The sequence below is a fragment of the Pagrus pagrus genome (assembly GCF_965226575.1).
Source record: "Pagrus pagrus genome assembly, chromosome: 17".
NCBI lineage: Eukaryota > Metazoa > Chordata > Actinopteri > Spariformes > Sparidae > Pagrus > Pagrus pagrus.
This window is the reverse complement of record NC_140201.1, coordinates 22,504,736-22,528,199: the sequence shown is the minus strand read 5'-3', so window position 1 is coordinate 22,528,199 and position 23,464 is coordinate 22,504,736. Positions and strand designations below refer to the sequence as shown.

General features: G+C 38.9%; 1 protein-coding gene across 2 annotated transcripts in view; it reads right to left on the bottom strand.

Moving 5' to 3' along the window:
- Positions 1-359: 359 nt before the first annotated feature.
- khdrbs3 (KH domain containing, RNA binding, signal transduction associated 3) overlaps positions 360-23,464 on the bottom strand; it is a 117,908-nt gene continuing 94,803 nt past the window's right edge. Inside the window, exons 7-11 of one of the 2 annotated variants that reach the window (XR_014624574.1) lie at positions 23,116-23,198; positions 10,552-10,604; positions 4,609-4,748; positions 2,397-2,451; positions 360-490 (exon numbers count right to left, since the gene is read on the bottom strand). Coding sequence is in view for 1 of the 2 variants with exons in the window: in XM_084379042.1 (XP_084235168.1) it covers positions 4,657-4,748; positions 10,552-10,604; positions 23,116-23,198 (228 nt within the window). In the remaining variant the exon portion in view is untranslated. Of the gene's footprint in view, positions 491-2,396; positions 2,452-3,971; positions 4,749-10,551; positions 10,605-23,115; positions 23,199-23,464 lie in introns of those variants that run through there. The other variant, XM_084379042.1, reaches the window with a different exon arrangement.

Here is a 23,464-nt window from a genome sequence, read left to right as displayed (position 1 = left end):
TTATTTACTCACCCTCCCTGGTAGGCGACAGTTGAAGTCTAATGTAAGTGGTAGACAACAGTCTAAATGAAGAAAGACGCAGCGCAGGTTCACAGTCAGTTCAGAGCACTCCTGTGTTTATGTAAAATGTATACAGAGCCGCTGACGCTCTGAAGGAAATACACTTCGACACATCGTCCCAGAGGATGAGGAACTCCATTTGCCTCACGGATTTCCTCTCTTCCTCCCTTTCTCCAGAGAATGACGATGTGTGATACATGTATTATCCCCCCCCCCCCCCCTTTTTTTTTCTGCATCTCAACAGGTCAGTCCATCTCGTCCTACGCCCCCCCCCCCAAGGATTCACCTCAGTCCAGACTGTGAAAATGTGAAAATCCAGCGTTCGGCCAAGGGCAGATTCTTTGTGAAGTTGGACGGCCTTTTCGGGATTTGGTTTGACTTTGGGCGGGGCTGAACGTCTGGAGGGAAGCTCATGTGTGGTTTGTCAAGTCTAACAAGAGAGGAGAGAAGAGAAAGACAAACAATATGAGCTCAAAAACTGAGAAAGCAGAGCAAAGAAGGGCATTTTCAGGACTGTCCTTTTATCACATTCTGGTTTCTGCACTTCGAGGCTTTTTTTTGGGCATTCAGGCATATCGTTTCTCTGCTGCAGCAACAGGGACCCCGTAGTGGTTCAGATGACAGAGTGCTCTTATACACTAATTGCATAGGTACAAAGTGAGGCAGAGTGTCCAGCAGGACAGGAATCCCCTTGAGGGGGATTGTGAAAGGGTATAACAGGAGAGCTGAGGGTCAAGCCTTCCAAACTAGGGGCAATTCTGAAGGATTTCACAAGCTCCGGAAATATATTTTCAACATTAAACATCCGTCAGGGGAACATCAAGTTGCCTCAAAGTCACATTAATATTTGATATGTCATGATAACACTGTGTCCTCTGTAGAATATTTCATTTTGTACCTCCTAAGTGTTTTTCAAATTGTCGCCAAAACAGGTAAGATTCAAGTATTTTACCTGGGAGGATTTCTGTGGTTGGACTGTTCCTAAACCTGACCACTCACCCTAACCTTAAAAAACTGCTGATACTGCAGGATTTAGATCAATACACATGATCACACATATTTTAAGAATCGAAAGAACCGTTAAATCACCCAGTCTCCGTTTTTTTCCAAAAGCTTTTCAAGATTTCAAGAGGGTCGCCTCATCCAGCCTTGAAGCTTAGATATCATATTTGAACCCATGGATTCAGAACATTATCGTGTTAACATGCACAAAACCATCGCAGACTCCAGGGACGTAACGTGCATCTTTTAATAGCTGAAATAACTGTGAAATGAAACTGTTTCCTATTTTTCAGAAGATTTCTTGGAACTCTTTTTCAAGAATCCTCATGGGTCACCGGATCCAACCTTTACACATTTAATATTTCTTTTTACATTCATCACTTTCAGTTTTATCATATTTGCTTGCACAAAAATCATCAGAGACATCCGTGTTTCACTACTTGTATATTTCATTGATTAGATTAATACAAATAAACAGTACATTAAGCTATTGCCCATCACATGCAGACTTCTTGGAACCTTTTCTGAATTCCCAAAGGTTGCCAGATCCAATCTTTAAGAACTGAATATTTAGACCTTTAAGCCATATTTTCAGGATATCATTTTATCACTTTATTTACTTGCACACTTTTTCAAGAATCCCCAAGGGGTCCCCTGATCCAACCTTTAAGAATTTAGTATTCTTGGCCTGTTACTTCAGTATATTATATTTACTTGCACAAAAATCATCATACAGCGTTATTTTAGTGACACACCCCAAAGTTTCTCTATAATACGCTATAATCATCACAGACGTCAGACACATAACACAAATCTTTTAACTGTAAATTTAAGTTATTGGCCATTTTTCTGCAGATTTCCTTGAACTTTTTCAAGAATTGCCATGTGTCAACAGATCCAGCCCTGAAGGATTTCATATTTTTGACTTTTATTTGATACCATAATTTCAGTATTTTATCATGTTTACTTGCATGAAAAAAATCTTCACAGAGAGACTATTTAAAAGCTTGTACTTCACTTAACCTTCACTGAACCTTCCAGTAATCCCAAGCCTTGAAGCTTTTTGACCATTATACGACCCCATTATATTACCATGCAAGAAATCCTTACTGACATAAACAACATCAACCATCTTTTAATAATTAAAAAAACATGAATTTGAGCTATTGACCACTTTTTCTGCAGAATTCTTGGAAGCTTCAAGAATCCCAGAGGTTCACCAGGTCCAACCTTGAAGCTTTCAATATGTTTCACCCTTATTTGACCCTGTACTTTCATATGGTTTCATATTTAAAACATCAAATCATAAACTTTTGATACATAATGCAACATACCTTTAGCACCAATGAGATAGTTGGACGGATGGCCTGGTGTAGCCGGGACGTGGACCTAGAAAGGAATATAAACAACACTATGACCAGGCGAGTTGATAACATATCTTACAACTATTATTGTGAAAACAAATGCCAAGACACATAATATTTTATGGTCCAATTATCGTAACAGAGGATATATTTTATCAAAGTCTTAGGATAAAGTTATTTCACTACACAGTTCGCTGAAATATTACTGCTATTTATCATACTTATTACAGTTTTTTGTTACATATATCTAATTATTCCCAGCTTTGGTTCTAGATTACGGACTTAACAGAGACAGGAAAACATATTACATTTAAGTTTAGAGAGGTTTTATGTTCAACTACGTTAGGGGAGAGGTTAAACTGGGTCAGGTTGTTTACCTTGTGGGACGGAGGTCTTTTTAAACAGCTACTGCCATCCTCTCTCTGCGGAGGTCAGCTGGGGGTCATTTAGAGTCTCTTTAATGGACGGGGCAAAGGCAGGCTCTTTAAATGACTGGGAGAGGGTCACATGACCGGAGGAGAACAGAAAGAGCAAAACAAGAAGAGAGAGCAATCCCACCCACCCCCACCCCCCCACCGGTACTGAACCGAACATGGCCTAGAGGTCAAGGTGGCTTTGATGCAGCGCTAAGAGCCGTTTCTGTCAGGGTAAACACTCAGAGAGTTAATGTGTGTTTACTGATGATGCTTGACGCGATCAGCGTTCGCCTCACATCGAATTATATGAACAAACAGAGAGGAGAGAGTTTCAAGAGCGGCGATGTCGTTATCGCTAAATCCTCCAAATCTCAGTCGGGAGAGATTTCCTACAAAATGCATCACATGGCGTCCAAATACAAATAGGAAACCATTCTTATCAGATTACTGAGGTCATTTACAAGATCACAAACAGCAATTTGCTGTTTGCACTCTTTCTAACTATTTTTGGAAATGCAACTGTTACCACTTTGGATTCTACTCTGAAACATATGTTGTTTAATGTTGTTTTTTTACTTAGTTATGACAAAATACATTGTGTTTTTTCTCTTTACAGGCTTCCATCAAGCAGATGGTCCAAACTTGTCAAGCTTTTTTTCATGTTGGTTTGTTAGTTTAAATTATGAGGCTTTTTATGAGTCCATAATTAGTCTCTCCAACACAAGTGTTTTCTTTCAAAACGTTTATTCAGCATCAACAAAGAAGAAAATATTAAAGGGCTTACATAAGCTCAAAATCAATAGAGTTGAACAAATCTCTAGATGGACATGATTACGAATTCAACAGCATGTGATTTAGCATCTTAAAAATGATTATTATGCCTACAAAGTCAGAAAAGTATCTCGTATTAAATCAAAGAATGACATCAAAATTACTTATTTAGAGCATCTAGAAAAAAAAATCACAGAAAATTAAAAAGCTCCTGGACTGTTTTGCAGCTCCAGTTGTTCGCTGTACAGGAAGTATGAGCGACTATTTATAGATGTATTAAAGTGGATGTTTTGGGGCCTGAATCATGAACACAACTACATAGGCTTTTCTTTTTTAGAATAAAACAGCTGACAATATCCACAGTTGCACACCATGCTTTTATAAGCCCTTTAACACTAAAGAACTATTATCTTACAAAAAGGAGGAAACAACAAAACAATGTGTATACAGTATGACTTTTCGCTTTTTTTTTCAGATTGTAAATGTTTCATTTACAAGGGACACAATTTCACCAATTACCCCTCAGAAAAAATATCTACAGTACTGCACTTTCCTAGGACTAAGCTACAACATTTTTAAGTGATCAACCACGCAGTTCAAGGTTTGAAGAATAGAGGGTGATAAATTAAGTTGCACTGGCAGCTGTGTAGGTACATTGTATCGACGGCTTATAGTGAGTCACTAATCGTTACCAAGTAAAATAGCTCGATACAATGTCGTTCTTCACAATCACATAGCTGAGAGAGAAACTTAATGTACTATGGAGTCTGTCTTAATCTTAACGTCCAGTCGATTTGTCCTGGGGGGAAAAATTTACCTCAATTGCTTTACACATTTTACCCAGCGGCAGTATGTTTTTATAATCAGGGGGGATGCCATTTTTGAAAACCAGTTTTTACTCGTACAGCTTCTCACTATCACCGTTTCATTTCTGTTATTTTGCGGTTTAGTTTTCAATTCTAAAAAGGTGGGAGCGTCCATAAAAAATCCATTACTTGGGTTGAAACAGCCATGAGGACTCAGGTGTGGGTTGTATAAACAGTTCAATATCTGGAGTATGGCTGATCTCTGTACACTCCCTTGGTTGTTCGTACTGACGGTGCCTTGCCGCGATTGTTTGCCCACTCTTCCAGACCTGAAGAAGAGAGGAGAAGAAGCAGATGAGGAGTGATTACAGAGGCGTTTTGCTACTCATTCATTTATAACAACCCGTGTAAAGTCTCTCCAGCTCTATGCAAGTGTTGTGAAAACATCCCTTCAATGAAAATAAAGCAGCACATACGTATGTCTGCTATCGATGCCGCTCATTTCATAACAAAAGCGCTGTTTCGAGCCGAGCATAGAAACAGAGACTCACACCAAGAAGCTTGACTTTCACCTGGAAGGATGCATCTCAGATAATTGAATGAGAGGATCAAATAGCTACTTGAAAAGGACCCGTTTAGTGGCTCCCAGCAAAAAGGTCACAATTACCATTAGCCCAAATCAGCCCCTGTTCACCCCCTGGTACTGTCAATGTGAAAGTGCCAGTATCGATGGCACCCTTTGTCTGATCTTCAGCCAGCGCTGAGACTTCCCTAGAGCTGAGGCTCACAAAGGGTTGTTTTTTTTCTGTGTACAGGCTCTCTGTTGGCAGCACATAGCCAATACCCCTTAATTAAACCTGTCACCCTTTCACTGACAGTCACTTTGAAGAAATAGACCAAGGTAACCTTGTGTTTTCGAGAACAAGGATGCACATCAACCCTGTTTATCTGTTTTGCTTTGAACTGTCGCCCTTTTGCTGTGTGACCCGTACGGCAGCGGTTCTTATTTTATGTGGAGGCACGAAGCACTCTAATGAGTTGAAGGTGCTTAGTTCTTCTACTTGTGTGGTCAGAAAAGTTGGGGAAGTTTTTTTATTAGCTTTGACTTTTTAAAAAACACACTCAAATCTCTAAAGCATGAAATGAACGAACATAGGTCTTCAGTATATTAAATCCTCCCGATTCAGAAGAAATAATATGCTTCATTTCGTCCTTGTTTTGCCAAACAAGTACCAAACAACTTCTCAAAACAAAATCTGTCACTGTCATTGTATTTGAAGTAGGCGCGTCATGATTTCGTTTCTGAATAAAAAACGATCCAAATGAGCTTCAAATGTTGATCACTGAAATCAAAAGTAAGATTGTTCATTAAGTTAAGATTTTTTCGAATGAGAAGCCGCCTTCAATAGGGAGCGGCCGCAAGCCTGCAACCAATCACATTCCACAAACAAAGAAATATCTACTGTCAATATGAAAGTAAACACAGCATTAAACTAGAGAAGCAAAAATGCTAAACACCCTAACAAACATGAAGGTGCACCAGATTCATACTAAATGGATGCTTAAAGATCTGGAGGCTACACAGCAAAACAGACAAGAACAATGAAAAACAGCAACAATAAATAAATACAAAACGTATTAATAAGTACAAGGACTCAGAAAAACATGCAGCATCAATGTTTACATTTAATAGACACAGTCAGCAGGTTGCATAGTAAAAAAAAACAACTGATAAACTATATGATCTACTTATTAAATATACTTACTATTAAAATATATTATTTTATAGTATAGTATAGTATAGTATAGTACGGAAGACCTAAAGGGCCATGCATTCATACAGTACATTTTATTTCCTCCGTTTTCCCATGATAACGAGTTAATTTCATTTGTTTTCTCGCGATCTCGAGTTATTATCTCGAAATAACCACTGCTGTTTTCCCGAGATAACGGGATAATTTTCTCGAGATCTCGAGATAACGAAACTTTGTTTTCCCGAGATAGTGATCTAATTATTTCGAGAGCTTGAGAAAACAAAACGATAGTGTAGTATATTAAATCATTGCAGGAAACATCATTCAGTGTAGCAATGTCAGAGGAGCAGGAGCATATCGATCACCGTGTCACATATCTTTTCAATCAAGGCCTGACACAGGCTGAAATAGCATTATGCCTTGCTATTACAGATAATATACACATTAGTGTGCGTAATCTGAAACGATGGTTAGCAAGGCTTCAGCTATATCGGTGGCGCAATCTAAGTGAGCCTGATGTCGTTGTTAACTACATAGCTGACCAGCTACCAGGTCCCGGGCGTCTCCATAATCTCAGGCCTATCATATCACAGTCATTATCTCGAGATCTCGAATTAATTATATCGTTATCTCGGGAAAACAAAGTTTCGTTATCTCGAGATCTCGAATTAATCATCCCGCTATCTCGGGAAAACGGCAGTTGTTATTTCGAGATAATAACTCGAGATCTCGAGAAAACACATGAAATTACCTCGTTATCACGGGAAACGTATGAAATGTATGAATGCATGGCCCTTTAGGGCTTCCGTAGTATAGTATAGTATTTAGGAGTAATTCAGTTCAGTTCAGTCTTCAGTGTTTATAGTTATGTGCTTGTATTTATTATGAAGTTTCATATTTATCTTTCATTGTTCTTGTCTGTAATTGCAGTTTAACCTTCAGGGACTTTTGTAATATATGGGATGTTTACTTTCACTGAGAGAATTAATGTTTGTTATTTATCTTTGTATATTTCATGTGCAGAATGTGATTGGTTGCAGGCTTTCGGCCACTCCCTGTTGTATTTTTTGCAAGTTAGACAGTGCGCGAGACTTTGCTTGAAGCTTTTGGTGTACTCGACCCTCTAAAGCACCTGGCTCATGAAACAGAAAAAAAAAAACACTGACAGAATTACCGATCGCAATGTTGAAATTCAAAGCTCATTTTCATATTTTTAAAATTCAAAATGGAAATTATGACACACCTACTTTAAGTTCTATGACAGTAACAGACTTTGTTAGGAGAAGTTGTTTAGTACTTTTTTGGCAAAACATGGAAAAAATTAATCATATTATTTTGTCTGCATCAGGTCGTATCTTTTAGATGAAGCTAATAAAAACCTTATCAACTTTTCTCACCACACAACTTGGAGAACTAAGCACCTTCAACTCATTAGGGTGCTTCGTGACTCCACATGATGCAAAGTGGATCCCATTTTTTGTTGCGCTCTAGAATCTTTATTTTTTGTGTATAAAATTTAACTTGCCCAACACTAACCTGCAAAAATCACCGGGAGAAAGTCAAACTGTTTTTAAAAGATTAATTTACAAATGTTAATGACAGTTGTCAGGGCATCTATTGATCGTTTCAAATCCAGATGTGATAGTCTAACAATGGCATACTGTGGCTATCAATGCTGAAAACAACCGAATCGTGACTTTAAAATCGAAAGTCAAAACAAATTGCTCAGATGACAATCATGACACTCCTACTTTGAACACATTGAAACATGCAACATAGACCTCTGTAGTAACTAATTATGTTGTCAGTTTGCAGTCAGTCTCTAACTTTAAAAAAAGATATGTTGACATACATAACACAACACATTTAAGCAATCTTGTCTGAGAGCTGGGTTCTATTTGGAGCTTGTAGCTGAGCTCAGCAGGCAAATACACAAACTAATCCATCTCACATCAAATCAGCACTGAGTTCTTACATTTGCACTTACATCAGAAGAACATATTTGGTTTTAAATAACGAAAGGGTAAAACACTACTTGTACTCAGTTCACACACATACAGTACAGGATTAGAGCTGGATCCACCTTCAGCTGCACAAGAGCACACTCAACTCTACCCTTCTGTATATCAGCTCCACTATCATATCAAGTGCACTCTGCAGCAAGTACTGTATGACCTTGGCCCACTTTTACTGTATCTTGTCAAAAGCCAGTGACACAGTATTGTTGAAGAGAATCTCAGTGGTGTTTTGTCTGAATGTTGTGGTAACTGGAGCAATCCAAGGCTGCTTTCAAACCAGAGACCAGTCACTGAAAGTGGCCGTAAACATCTTCTAGCTGTTAGCAGAGCCACTCGTCGCTGTGTGGCTGTGGCACAAACACACTCAGCAACATTAGCTTGAATTGAGAGTATCTGTTCAACTAAATATGTGAAATGGTGAGTTGTAAGTTTTGATGAAATAAGCCATCATACGTACAACAGCTTAGAGGTTTTGTGAACACATGTATTTGAGTGATAGACTCGATGAAGACTTTTCAGCAACACATACATTTACAGGTCCGTGGAAAGCAGGCGGTAATTACCAAGCAACGCATTTGAAATGTCTTTGTAGTTACTCCAAATTACCACATAATTACCTCAAAATGATATAATAATATGCTGTAATTTTCCAACAAGCAGTTAATAAAGAGCCAGTATTATCTTTAATATATTTCCAGGAGACTTCCAACTGGTTTCTGCTTAACTTCTGCTGCCATTTGTAACTTTCATCTAGTTTCTGTCTAACTTCTGCAGGTCAGTAAATTATAGGACACTTTATGTCTTGCTAATGTATTTTTGTCTCAAAATATAAAAATAGTTGAACTTATTTAACTTGAGAAGTGTGAATATATTATTATTAGGCATCAATAGGCAATTAAGGAATGCTGCTCATCTTTTTGGATTATGAAGTCATATTCACAAGTAATTAGTATTAATGGTGGCTAACTATGAAAAAAATAATAATTTAGGAAAATTGTTTGAAAGTTGGACTGATCTGCTGACATTATAACAGAACAACAAAAAATTCACTTCAATGTATTGACCTGCAGAAGTTAGACAGAAACTACAGTAGTTGGTAGTTTCCTGGAAATGTATTGAAGAAATGACCAGCTATTTATTACCTGCTCAGAAAAGGAGGATATAATTAATAAATCAAGTAAGGGGGTAATTTTACATTTTTAATTTTTACATTTAGTGGTAATTATTGTGATAATTGGTAACAAAAATTGTTACTTTGTAATTACCACCTTCTTACCATGGAATTTGTGGACCACTAAAATGAAGTTTTACCAAACAGAAACTAGCTGAAATTACTTAATTACTTCAATTAAGTGGCCTGCTGCGCGGAAGTTAGACGGAAACTAGTTGTTAACTAGTAGTTAAAATGGCATGATCAGCAACAGTTAAACAGTTGGATGTTTACTGGAAATGTATTAAATCAATGATCAGCTATTTATTAACTGCTTATTTGAGGTAATTGTTGTGGTAATTATGTCACATGGTAATTACCATCTACTTACCATCAAATGTGTCGACCTGTAAAATGAAGTGTTACTGACTTATCTTCATATAAACATCCTGGCATGTGTCATTATATTCTGCTGAGAAGAGTCAGGATTTTACCTATTATGTTACAATAATCTGTATTCACTCATATTTCACCAAGATTTTTATCAATTTGTTAAAAGACAGCACATGTGATCTCTGTATTCAGGGATGAACTTGTGCTGCAGGTAAGATCTGAGCGTCCTAACTAGCTGCTTAGGGTTGATTGAAGTGCGGTTTCTTTTTCATGTTCAGCACTTTTAGTGAAGTAAAAGAAAAGCAAAGTAGATCTTTAAGTGATTCTGCAGCTGCGTGATCAGCTTGTTAAAGTCTACGTGCTTTTGACACTCTCCTCTGAAGTGAGGGAATCATCAGTGCTTGGGGGCATCACTTTGGTTTTGCAGTCAAGAACCTAAATTCAAAGATCAGTGAAGACAAGGCTTCTTCAAACTCTTTAATACTTATACAACTTTCTTGTTTTTAGGGCATTTTTTTAAGGGCATGTTCTAGTATTTTATTGAACACAGTAACTCCACAAAAAAGACTTGTTTTTCAGTCGTTCTCGGCCTTTGGTGATGTTGTTTTCTTCAAATGAGCCAAATGATTGAAGGAATAAAAGCTCAGAATTGTGAATAAATCACTTTAGACATGGTTATTTTGAATGCGACATCATACAATTACCCAGATGCTATGGCAACTGAGATGAAGCCGGCGTTGCAGCGTCAGGAGCTAGAAATTGAGATTCTGATAATTGGCACAAGATATATTGAAGGAAAGAGAGGTTGACAACTCACCATAGGATTCATATGATTCCCCGCTGTGTCCGTATTCATAGTACTCATCTGAGCTGTAAACACAGAGAACAGCGAGAGGAATATTAGAAAGTATAAATAAATATGAGAAAATGAGAAATTGAGATTGCAGTTATCAGCAAATAAATAGACTTAATTTCTGTATTATTGAATAACATCAAAGTAATATTGATGACCACACAATCACATATAATGTATGCAGGGGAAATAAAGAATAACACACAGGAAGTGTTTTTCAGATATACTCTGCTGGATATAAAAGTGAAAAACAAACAAGAGGAGCTTTCAATTGCTCTGAAGTTCAGCCACATTTGTGCTTCTACAAGGCAATTTCCTCCACTGCATTTCTGCGCAAACTTCCAGTTCCATATCACTGCATATGGAGATCTATGAGAGGTGGCAACTTTAATGAAAAATAAAAAGATGGGGAAGCAAGTTGCATAGTGCTTCATTTCTCGGTTGTTTATTTATTTCTTTATTTGCGGTCGCCGGTGAGATGCTGACAGAACAATCCTGCGTCAGTATCATTCAGTAACAGCGCTATCATTCAAGAGAGGCAATTCATCATAAGGCTGCCACTGAGCCGACACCAGCCATCACAGCTGGGTCCTCTCCGCCTGCCTGTCAGTCAGTCTGTCAGCGACAGCAGCACCTCTCTGCTCTCCGGATTAGAGAGCTGAAGGCACCAACCCAAACCCCAACACGCCACATCAACACCGCCCGACGGCTGAGGGCAAAGAGGTGACAGCAATGACACGCCGCGGTGGAAGTAACAGATTACAATTTGACTCCAGTTACTGTAATGGAGTAGCTTTTTGCGGTGTGATCTTAAAAAGCCAAAGTGAGGTCTGAGAGGTTGAGACACTCCACTCATCTATCAAATTACACCACAGTTTGCAGCACTCCAGGAAATCAATTTCTACAAATTCTGTCTGCTATTAGGTCTGCTCTTCACTCAGCAGTGTCATCTCATAAAAAGAAACTGCACAATGATGAACATTTTCAGGTTGCTATTAATCTTCATTTTATTTTTTGTCCATTCTTCCTCTTTGTAAATTCCAATATATTCTACCCTGAGAAGTACTGGCATTAGTAGTAGTAATAGTACCACGATACAGGTTTATATGGAAAACCAGAATGTTGTCATAGATTTTTTATACAACACATATGTTTGCTGTGCTTATGAAAGGTGTCAGTTGTAAGAGTCTGCTACCATCATGCTGAAGGACTTGTACTGTAACTCCACGCTAAAGGCTACAGCTTAGCTATATAATAAAGCTAATTTGGTTAGATTACGTTAGCATATCTGTTGTCAAGCTAGTTTGCTGTCTTAGCTAGCATACCGGACAACTTGTAGCAAAATAATTAAAAATGTCGTGTAGTATATTTCTAAACTTTTGAGTGCACAGAAGAATAACTTCATTCAGTGTTTTTCATACATTCATTTATTTCTTGCTGCCCACCACAATGTCAATATTGTTCGCCACATATTGAATGAATTTTATTATTATTATTTTTTAATAGGGTAAAATCTTATTTCATTGATTTGTCCTCGATTTAATGGATTTGTTTAACCCGGACCCGGACCTGGTTCGGAATTGTTTTTGTGTCCATATTTGGGTCCGGTTTGGTCTCCTTAGTTGTCACTGAACTTTTCGTTTAGTTGAAAACAATGTAATGGGGCCAATTTGTCTTAAGTGCTGCAGATATAAACAGATATTGTGATTTTGGTATGAGTCACGATCAGTGGGAATGCTCATTTTTGCATCTGTATTTAATTTCCACTGAAAAAAATACTAAAATCATAATGATGTGACACTTGTCACAGTCTGTTCCACACAAACATGTTTTCTTACATCTGGAGAACGAGATTTGTAGGTCAGGACATCTCTGCAGCACTACTGTACTTCATTATAATGCTGTTTCTTCCACACATTTTACCTTCATCAAAAACTTTTCATCCTCTGCAATTGGAATATTGCACTTAGCTGAGATTGAAATTTCCATTATATTTTGATTCATTGTGCAGAATTTATTTTTTTAAAATCTAAGCTCTACTGGGTGATGACGATAAACAAAACTGTATTCACCTCGGTTGTATCGGGTTGGAGGCAGAAATCTCAAAAACACAAACATTAAAACCTGTGTAAACACAACGATTACATGTTCTGCACAGCTAAATACTAATACAGGAATGTAAAATAAAGCTGTCGTATATTTTGTGTGAAGTGATCCTTACTTTGGCAGCCTCCCCACAACTGCTCCTCAACAGCTACAACATGACAAACTGATTGGCTGTTATATTGTTTTCTGCAACAATTTCTCAGTGAGGATGAACAAGACGACATGACCAATTGAGGACAGTGGGAGGATTCGTTTTAAGAGCACTATAGAGGCTCAATGAGACATGAGACAGCTCCCTGAAGAGGCTTGTGCCTTAAGTCAGGCTTAGCATAAATTTTACACAGCTCATAATTCAACTACAAACAATGCCAAGCCGGCAGAAGCAAACAAGGCTTTTCCCGTGCTCTAATGTAGTCTCCCTCCAAGAAGCGAGGCCAGCTGCTGTTGCTCTGAGCGTGAGGTTTCCAGTCAGCCCTCGCGGCAGAGGTGCCACCATGCATCTGCCACAGATGTCAAGTCACTGCAATATCCTTGACACCACTCATTGGCCGGCAGAGACAGAGGGAGGGAGAGGAGAGGGAGTCAGAGAGACACGTAACAACTGAATGCATGTTTTGGCTCGTCATGTTGTGCACACCGAGACAGGACCTGACAGGTTACTAAATAATTAGATTTCACATTATGCTAAAATAGACAGGTGCATTCCACAGAGATTGCCTTTAAAATACACATACATTTTTTTATGAATGTCAGAAAATCAATTTTCCACAATTCACAGGTGCTTACAGGCATACAGTACAGGGACGTATGTGACATATTGGGTAATCATGGGCTTTCCTATGCAGCTCTGTGTCATATCCAACAATAAAAAATCATCCAAATAACACAAACCAGAATGCTGCACCGCAACGCTAACACTATTTAGGCTTGCTTACATGCTGTAGGCTGTCAGCATTTTTTCCCTTCATTTATTTTTCCCTGTTTATCTCACAAAAAAAAATCTGTTAAAAAACAAAAAGTCTGTAGCTGAAGGCAGAAGGGACCAATAATAGTAGTCTGGCGGGCTGAAAGCTGCTCTTTGCACAAAGGAGAAGAGTGCAACAAAAGCTGTTAGGCGCCTCTAATTCCTGAGGTGACATTTTATCAATATTGCTACACAACTTCTCTCCGTAGTTACTTTCTCTTCTCAATTACAGAGACCGGTGAGTCTGGAGATGCCTCCTGAAGGTCAAAGATTCCGGTAAAATTCTGCTTTGTGTCGTCGAAAGTTCCACAGCATCTGCTGCAGCACATTAACACCTATCAGCACTCTGCAGTGTAGAGGTCTGTAATTTAACCGTTGTAGCAGAAAATGACCTTTCTTTATTAATGCTACAGAGTAAAGATTTTCAGAGGAAAGTACAATACTAATACACATAAAAGACTGTCTTATTTGGCCATTTAAGAAGTGGATTTCAGATTTTAGTAGTTAGTAGCAATTTATGATATGATACAGAATCTATGATGCAATAAAAAATGTTTAACACAGGTCAAATATATTACATTATACTTTTTCATTTGTGTTGCCACAAGCTATCCTGTAACAAACTTGGCAGACAACAAATATGCTAACATAAAGTGGCCAATTAAATTTTAATCATTCAGGCGTTCAAACTCTAGAGTAGTTAAAAAGGTGACACGATACAAAAAGAGACCATTTTTGTTACGTTAATATGTAAACGAAGCCTTTTGAAGCACTTTCAGATTACAATACAACAAGAAAACAGCATCTTGTTTTGATGAATAAAATATGTTTTAAAAGAGGGAGGACACGTACAGTAATTCCCACTTGGAATTTCCTTTTACTGCGGACAGCATACAGTATATGCTGATACCAGTATATCCGTGAGAGGTCAATATCAGCCAATAAAAAAAAAACAACCCATATATCGGTCAGGCTCTAATCAAAATAGACTTAAAAGTACCAAAAGCAAGAAGTACTCATTATGCATAAAGGCCCATTTCAGAATAAATATTGTGTATTACATAATTGGATTATAATTACTGATGCATTGGTGTGTTCTTGGCTTTAATGTTGCAGCTGCTTATATCTGATATATTACTTTACAAACTGCTGGGTAGCTTGTGAATTTCCCAATACATTTCCCAGTTTATCAATACACAAGTAGCTAATATTGTCACATAAAGGTATGATCTATGTACATTTGACTCTGCGGTGCAGTGGAGTAGAAGTAGAAATGAACTGTGATTGTCGCCCAGAAACAAGACGACTGCAGGTATTTAGCTCAATGTTGGCATCAAACACTTCTTCAAATCTTTAATGGAGCTTGTGTTGTAATTCTTAATCACAATAACATTTAGCTTGATATCAGATGTATCTCCATAGAAAGCAGTATCGTCATGCAGATGAAACATTAAGTTCCGTCTCATTAGAAAATTTCAGGTTCCTTCGTGATGAAAAAAGAAATGCTGCCGAGTGGAATGAGATGAAAGAACTAAAACCTGAAGACCCTCTCCACTGCCTCGTTCAGTCTACATTTATCACCATTGATCCCATATCACAGCGCTGCCTTGTCGGAAGTACACAGCTGGCAGCATGAACACATAAGATGAGGTGCCTGGGGTGGTTAGCTCTCACTCGAGATATTGCCCTGTCATAGGTGTGAAAGTGTTTCGACTTTCTAAATAGGTCAGCTTTTGATTTGACATTCATTAGCAGAAGGCGTCCACTGGTTTGTGTCTCCCCAAACTTCCCTGGCCAAGAAAAAAAACACCCCCACATCTTTCAAAGGCGCAGGCGTGCACCACGAGAGGCAAACACAACACCTATTAGATAAGTGTGTCTCTTTCATCAGGCATCTGATTCCAGGCCTACTTTTCCACAGGTAAAGACCCTGCCTCTCGAGAGCATCTGTCATCTCCGTAAATGCTTTGTCTTAAGCACTGATGTTGCCGTTCCCGAGCACCCCGAAACAGATGGCGGTGTTAAATCTGAATGATGTAGTACACGTCCCTAGTGGACTTTGTTTTCTTACATCGTCATTACTCTTCCAACCCTCTGTGATAAATTTGAAGAAATCTAGTAGGACATTATGAGGGGCTGGAGAGGTAATGCAGCGCCCGTCTGATGAGGAGAGCGGCTGCTTTTCTTCTCTTAGCCTATTTTTTCATATTGCACACTTTAACTGATCAAGACTGTGAATCCTCCAAATACTTCCTTGATTCTTCTTGTGTAATAATGTTTTTCAGTCATTCTTGGAACATGGTTGAAAAGGTAAAACGCTGCAGAAAATGCCCCTCACTGAATTCTCTGATTACGCCGGCCCAGTGGTGACTTTCACAGTCGACAATACAAAGAAAATGGATGAAAAAAAAAATAGCACTACTTTTTTTTTTTTATACCATTTTAGTTTGAAATGAAGCTCAGATAATTTCAAATGGAAACCCTCCTTATGGATACACTGGTGATTGCTCAGTGTGGTGGCTGATTGCATAGCTATCTCCAATGCTGAACCCCTGCCGAAGAGCCACAAAGAGGGACAAAATGGCCTACGGCAAAGATTTGACTTTACAAATGAGTCTTCTTTCTGCTCGTGAACAGACCATTTATGTTACTCTCTTCCTTTTTTTTGGAAAGTACATGAAATCCTCCTTCAGAGAAAATACTGCCTCTACAAGTCAAGACGGTCTACAGTACTCCTTAAAAGCTGATCATTTGGAAACATTTTTGGGTCGTTACGTTGTGACTGTCTGGAATCTGACTTTGTTATGTCTTGTTGAAGGGACAATATGCAACTTTTTGTCTTGAGACAGAGTGAGTGGTGTAAATCCCGCCTTCCTTCCCCTCAGATGGTCTAATTCCCGACACAGCGGCTGTCATTCATCTTGACAAGCTGTCTACCTTGAAAACAGCATCTAGGTACACAGCATCTGCGAAGCACCGCAGGCATTTCAGAAGCAGACAGCTAACAAAGCCAATCTGTACTCAGAGTCAAAAAACACAATGCTGATATTCCCATTGTACTAAATGGGTATTGTCTGCCCCAGGGCCCTGATACAACTAGCAGACCTCAAAGAAGTAGCATCATCACTAATTTTACATGTCAATCTAGCTGATCTCACAACACTGCTGGTGATTGCTGTCCAACATATCATGAGTGGCGATCAAAGTCGGACTCGTTCCATTGTCTGACAACACAAAACAAAATAAAAACAAATAAATCTGATGCTGAATCACAGAGATTCAGATTCACACGGGACTGACATTATCACATGACCTCTGTGTTTGATGGACTATAGTGGGTATATTGCATTTTTAATACTTTAAATTATGGACATGGCAGATTTGAACAGGATTAAGATCACAGAAACCTCTTCAATTATTAAAAATCACTAGAGGTCCCGAGGTAACACCAGTCCAGTTTTGTTAAAATAATTCACAGTAATTTTAACGCAAAACCCAGTACACCTATTGTCTGCACCACACTACTCACTATTTGCAACACCATATACTGAAGATATGAAACAGAATGGTTTAATCATAAGTTTCCTCCTCCTATGTCTGCATTTACAGCCTTCTACTTTGCTAAGGGAACCCAGTCATTCACTGCATGACCAGCACATTTTACAGCAGATAGCTGGATGCTGTATGTTACGAGAATAAACAGGCTGCTAGAAGCATACTTGGTGAATGTAGTTTGGTATTAGCTAGTGTTTTCCGCCCTTAAATCCTCGCTTTGTGTTTTTTATTGAGTGCCCTTATCTGAATGTGCATGCAGAAAGACTCTACATTGATGAGACCATCAGGGACATTTCAACGGTTTGATAACTTACTCTTCAATGTTTGATACAGAGCTACCATCCCAATGAAATATTCATACATTCCACCCTTCTGGATATTACAGTCTTTTTGTGGTATCTGATAGTGTAGAAATGACTAAATTCAATGCCCATTGAATGCTTTCACTAGAGGATTGTGCGTGTGTTGGTGGTGAAACTTGTTTTTAGTAGTTTTGGGGCTCTTTCAAGCAATCGATTCTAACAGCTACACCATGAAACTTAGAAATCCAGCCCCTCTCCTTCTCTGTCCCTATTCATGCCCATCTCTTCTACTAAGATTTACAGTTGTTCCTCAGGGAGGCGTCTGCCCTTTAAAACACTGTCACATAGCTATCCTTGTGCCCCCTGGGCCTCCGGGATCTGGCCTACAATGAAGCGTACCAAAGCAAGATGCAAGGGAAGGTGCGAGGTGTCAGCAGCCCGCAGTCTCTGAGGTGTCAAGTATGAAATAATGCTTTGATCACACCAGGGCTGCTCGAGACGACCTCGCCGTGCCCCTCTCCAAGTGTCCAGCCAGGGCTGTGCCACAGCTGTCAACCCTCTCATTTCCCTACAGAGACGTCACCTTTTCTCTGCTAATAAAATTAAAAGACGCTCTCCACACAAGCAGCCCTCTCCAGCCTCCTTGACCTTAGCAGTAGATTGGTACCTAAGCGCCACAGCATCCGATAACTCTCCGGAGATGAAGCCCTCTGCTGCCTCTCCAAAAAAAGATGATAGCTCAGTGCTCTGTGTTGTATAAACACGGTAAGAGGAGGCTGTGATCTAGAAGCTGGCGGACCGACTGCCACGGCTGTCATGCTGAGGTAGCGTTCCACGAGGCCCCCCCAGGCGTCAGCTCTCTTCTGAAACATGTAAATGTCGCAAAATGTCTTCAGGGCATCTAAAAACAGCTTTTTAGCTTAAGCCTCATGTCTTAAGGTTGTGAGCGCTTTATTTGCCTTTCAAATTTAATTATGTCTAAATTACTCAATTTTGCTCTGTCCTGTGTGACAGAATGTGTATAGTATAGTCACACAGGTTGTCGTGTCTCATTTAGCAGTGGTTAGTATAACAAGTGAGTAGTATAGCATTTAGTGCCACTTAAACCCAGCAGAGAACATTAAGATTTTATGATCGCTATCACTGCCCGATAGTGGTAGTGACTGGGCAATTGTACTCCAGTGCTGCAAGAATGTAAAATGTTAATGCCAGTATGTATTGTAGTTACAGCAATTTCAAATGATATGTTTTTGTTTATTTAAAAGGGAGTTTTGTCTGTAAGTTGCATTTCTCGGTTTTTCAAAATGTTCTCATAAAGTAGTGGGAGCTCACTTGAGTACTGGTAGTCTGTGAAACCATTTTTCTTGGCTGTAATTGAGACGGATTAATTTTGTCTTTTGTACAAACAAAGACAAGTCTTCCACAATGTGTTACAGCGTGAAATTAATGATTTATTTAAATATATACTTTTTCTTTTTCATAGTTAAGTGGGTTTTGCTGGCAACAAAATGAAAACCTTTTTAACATTTTATTTGTATTGATGATTTTACTGATTTACTGATGACTGTATTGAGTTTTTGATTTAGTCACAATTTAAAAGTACCCTGTCGACTTTCTGACCACTAGCAGCGCTATGGTGCAAGATTTTTAAGAGTCTGTGTCTGTTTTGTTTGTATGTTGTGTATGTGCACGAGGGCGATACAGTACACTGAAAAAAATAAATGAAATAAAGAGTGCCTGTCATTGCTAATGTAACTGGCCAGACCTTACAAAAGCTGGTTTGTACAGTTGATTATTCCTATTTAATGTTTTCAATTTAGTAAACAGGACAACATTTAATACATAAAATTGCAGAAAAAAGTGAAACATTCTAGCAGTGCAGACTTCAATAACTTGTGTGTCAAACACCCAAAGATATTTAAGTTAGATTGATATTTAAAGTTCAGATTTGCTCTATAAGACACTTAAACAACTAATCAACCAGGATGGCACTCAGCAGAGTGCATACCTCTACCAAGGCCCGTTAGTACTCACTCATAGATACCAGCCACCTAAACACCCCTTATATTTTTCATCAAGATTCATGCATTATTCTCTGGAAATCAATGCAGTAGTTTTTCCAGCTGACCAACCAACCAACAAACACATGGACACAGGTGAATACATAACCTTCTTGGCGGAGGTAATTATCAAAATCATTTATCGTACCTTTCTGATGGCCGATTAACACATTCTGCACAAATATAGCATCCTTTTAATGTGTGATTCTGACTCTGGTCAGCTCTGTTTTTTTAGTTAAAATGGAAACACACCTATAATCATATTATCTAGGATAGTAAGAAAATATATTAATCATACAACTGAGAAGCTACTGACCACCTATACCTAAATGCATTCCATGCTAAATGCATGTATGAAATGCATTTCATATTTCCAGATAATGAAGGTAACAGTATCCACTGATGCAGCATTACAATCTTTTTAAAAGCAGGAGCCTTTTAAAACTCTCCTCTTTCTTTCCCTTCGTGTTCACAAATGGCAGGGCTGTTTCGAGCGTAAGCCATCGGGGTAATGCCATGACAGAGAGAGACTGTAAATTGTTCTGCTTGTTATCCTCCGGCAACTGAAATCCTGCCACGCAGTCAGAGCTCAGATTGGTGACTGGGAGCTCCTTAGGCTTCGAGAAACATTGTTAGGAGACTTCTCGTCCACATGCGCAAACACACACACTGGCACACACACACATGCACACAGTCTCCTCCAGGCCCTGCTGCAGCTGGGACCCGCTATGACTTTCCTCAGGCTTGGGGTGAAAATAATGCACCTTTGTCCATCACAGAGCTAAATAGGATTGTGACTGTGATGGGGAGTTATTGAAGGACAGCATTATGTTGCAGTATAAACTGCAATACAATAATTAAAAGTACTAAATGGACTACTGTGGGCCTGTAATGTAATATGTTTTACGGACCAGTGGCTTTATGATAGCATTACAATGTCTTATATTAGTAATTATGAATTTAATTCTTTATATACTGCCCGCAGGATCAGACGAAGGACAAATAACTAGAAAAAGACACATAAGATATCTTATACTTAAGGACAAATTGTCAAAATTCAATCAAACCATATCACAGAAACAGTTCATAAAGCCTAAATGTATACATGCACAATGTCAGCCTGCAGTAGCAGTCACTTTTTAGCCAAATCCAGGACACAGGACACACAAATAAGAGAAGAAGTAAGTGAATCAGCTGTCTCTGGAGGCTCCAGCTTCGATGTCTGTGCCCTATTAGTTGCTTTGTCTCCCGCCAGATAACAGACATGAAAATCTCTTTGAGTCGACCGAGCCTCCAGCCCCAACATGATGGACTCCATTTTTCATCTGCGCAAAGCCACCGACCCCACCCCCCACCCACCTTCACCAAAACACCCCCACCATTATTCACGAGGTTGCTTTTAAAACAAATAGCCGCAGATTCCCGAGGCGGACCTGTGCTTCCCCCATGGCCAGCATCTCTACACCTAACCAGCAACACTTCAAGATACATCCTCAGTGTGTGTGTGCTTGTGTGTGGATGTGTGATCTGGGGAAAAAAAAAAAAAGATAGCACAAAGATGGATGAAGTCTGGGTGACATACATTCTGACACTTCCACAAAAGAAAACATCGACCACCCCGCTCACAAAAGCCAAGGGACAGAATAATGTTCCTTTTTCTTCTCTGTCTGGTTTTCCCTTTTCTCTTTTTTCTTACCAGCAGCTGCCAATACAATCCAATTTTTGAAATGTGGCAACAATCATTCTGTCTTTGAAGTGGCACAGGCAGGCATACATAAACGTAGCACATTGTGCGCTGATGAAATACAGTGGGACACCAACAAACCAAAGCGAAAGCCTTTGACCTTGTGTGGCTTGGAGAGTCTGATAGCTCCCTGGATATAAGAAAATCGATATTCTGCATTTAGCCGTGCAGGACCCTCTGTTAAATGGAGCAATGTACCACTAAGACTGTTTATTTTGCATTGAGATGAGGATCACATTGAGCACCATTGGCCGGATATTTAAAATGGTGATAAAACAAAGATAATACATTTAAGGTAATGAGCTTCAATGAATTCCTTGGAGGAAAATGTGACATGTCACTGAGTCAGCTGAGACTGGTTTGTTTTAAAACCCTGGATTCAAAAACAGAACGCTGGGACTAGAGATGCTGCTGTTACCTGTGATCTTTTTCAAATCTACTAACTGTTTTTATAAGGTGGAATCCAATCCAATGTTATATCTAACTTTTATGAGTTAATCTTAAAGGACAACTTAAAGGTCAGTCCAAACATTTTACACTTCACAAAATACTTAATTAACAGCGAGTGTTCTTTGGAGTTTCAAACAGGGCAGAAAATGACTCCTAACAGCTCATGCACCATAATCCAGCTGTTCTGAGCCCAAAAGACTTCAAATAGTCACATTTACCTCATATTCTTACATTTACTCAGGACCAAATGGCCACACTGCAGCAGGCTTGCTGCCCTCAGATGCTGCTCATAAAGCTGAGACTTGGAGAGAGACATAAATACAACTCATCACATATTCAAGTGCTTTTTAATTCAGCATGCTTACTCAAGCTGTTTGGGGGGCTGTCATTGTCATGGTTTTGCCTGGTTTGAACTCTGAAGAGTATTAAAACACAATTATGCAGTTTATATTTTGGAGTTATTTATTCCTCATCAGTTTAGCCAGTTGCCAGTTTATTAGGTACACTTAGCTAAATGCATTTAAGTCTAGTAGAAGAGTCCTGTAATAAGCCCTTTATGAGAGATTTTGATTGAGCTTTATGATAATTTTGTATTTTAATATGTGGCCCTTGCATCATGCAGAGAGGGATCTCTGTTAATAAGCCTACCTTTACTGATAATAAGGAGGTGGCCGCAATAATAGAAACACCTGTAAACTGCATGGAAATGCCAATTCTATCATCACAAAGAATAATATTGGACATTTTTTTAATATTAGATTTCAGGATCACATTTTAATCTATCAATGCCAACATGCTTAATATGATTTATTTCTACAATACACAGTATTTGGCAGCTATAATAATAAGAAGGGCATTGTTAAAGTTAGGAGAACATTGTGGTGATTCTGGTTTCAAAATGCACATTGCAAACATTAAAACAGCATTATTTTATGTTTTGGTTTGCTTTTGGCCACCTGGGAGCAGCAACAACAAAATGTGTTTTGGTCTCTACCAACACCTGAGAAAGGTATCTGGTTCCTCAGCTGCTTTATGCTCCTCTATCTTCACCTGCTAGCCTTTGTTACTTTGTCTGTGTAGTGTTTTGTCCAGTGTTCTGTGTTGTATCAGAGCTGTGTTGCATTGGTTCAGAGAGCAGTGAGCCAAACAATAAAGTATAACCAAAACATTGAGCTGAAAGACACTAAAATACTCAGTGTAGCTGAGGTTAACTGCAAACTTGGGTGATTGTGCGCTTTACACCTCTCTACATACGGGACTGGAAGTGAATCCAACATAATTTCTAGGAATACTGAGCTGGTAAATGCCCATCAGTAGGGGCTTATTTGGAAAAATAGCAAAACTTACTTTTGTCCTTGATTACTGTAGTTGTTGTCGTATGATTCATATCCTTGGTCATCATAAGCTGTTCCGTAGCCGTCGTCATATTCCTGAGGAAATAGAGTGAAAATGCAACCAGTTAGATGAGGTGCAAATAAGAAAAACTTAAAGCAAACATTTTGACATTGATGAGATGTTGATATGACAACCTGTGCAGCATTATAAACCTGTTGAACTGTAGAGCGAAGAGGCTGAGAAGACAGATGTAGGATAAAAGCTCCTGTGTGCTGCATTGTTTGGTTTAATAGTGACTTAAACCACTTTCCAAAATTGGTTCATGACCGTTTCAGCATCCTTTTATGGTATCCACGGTATC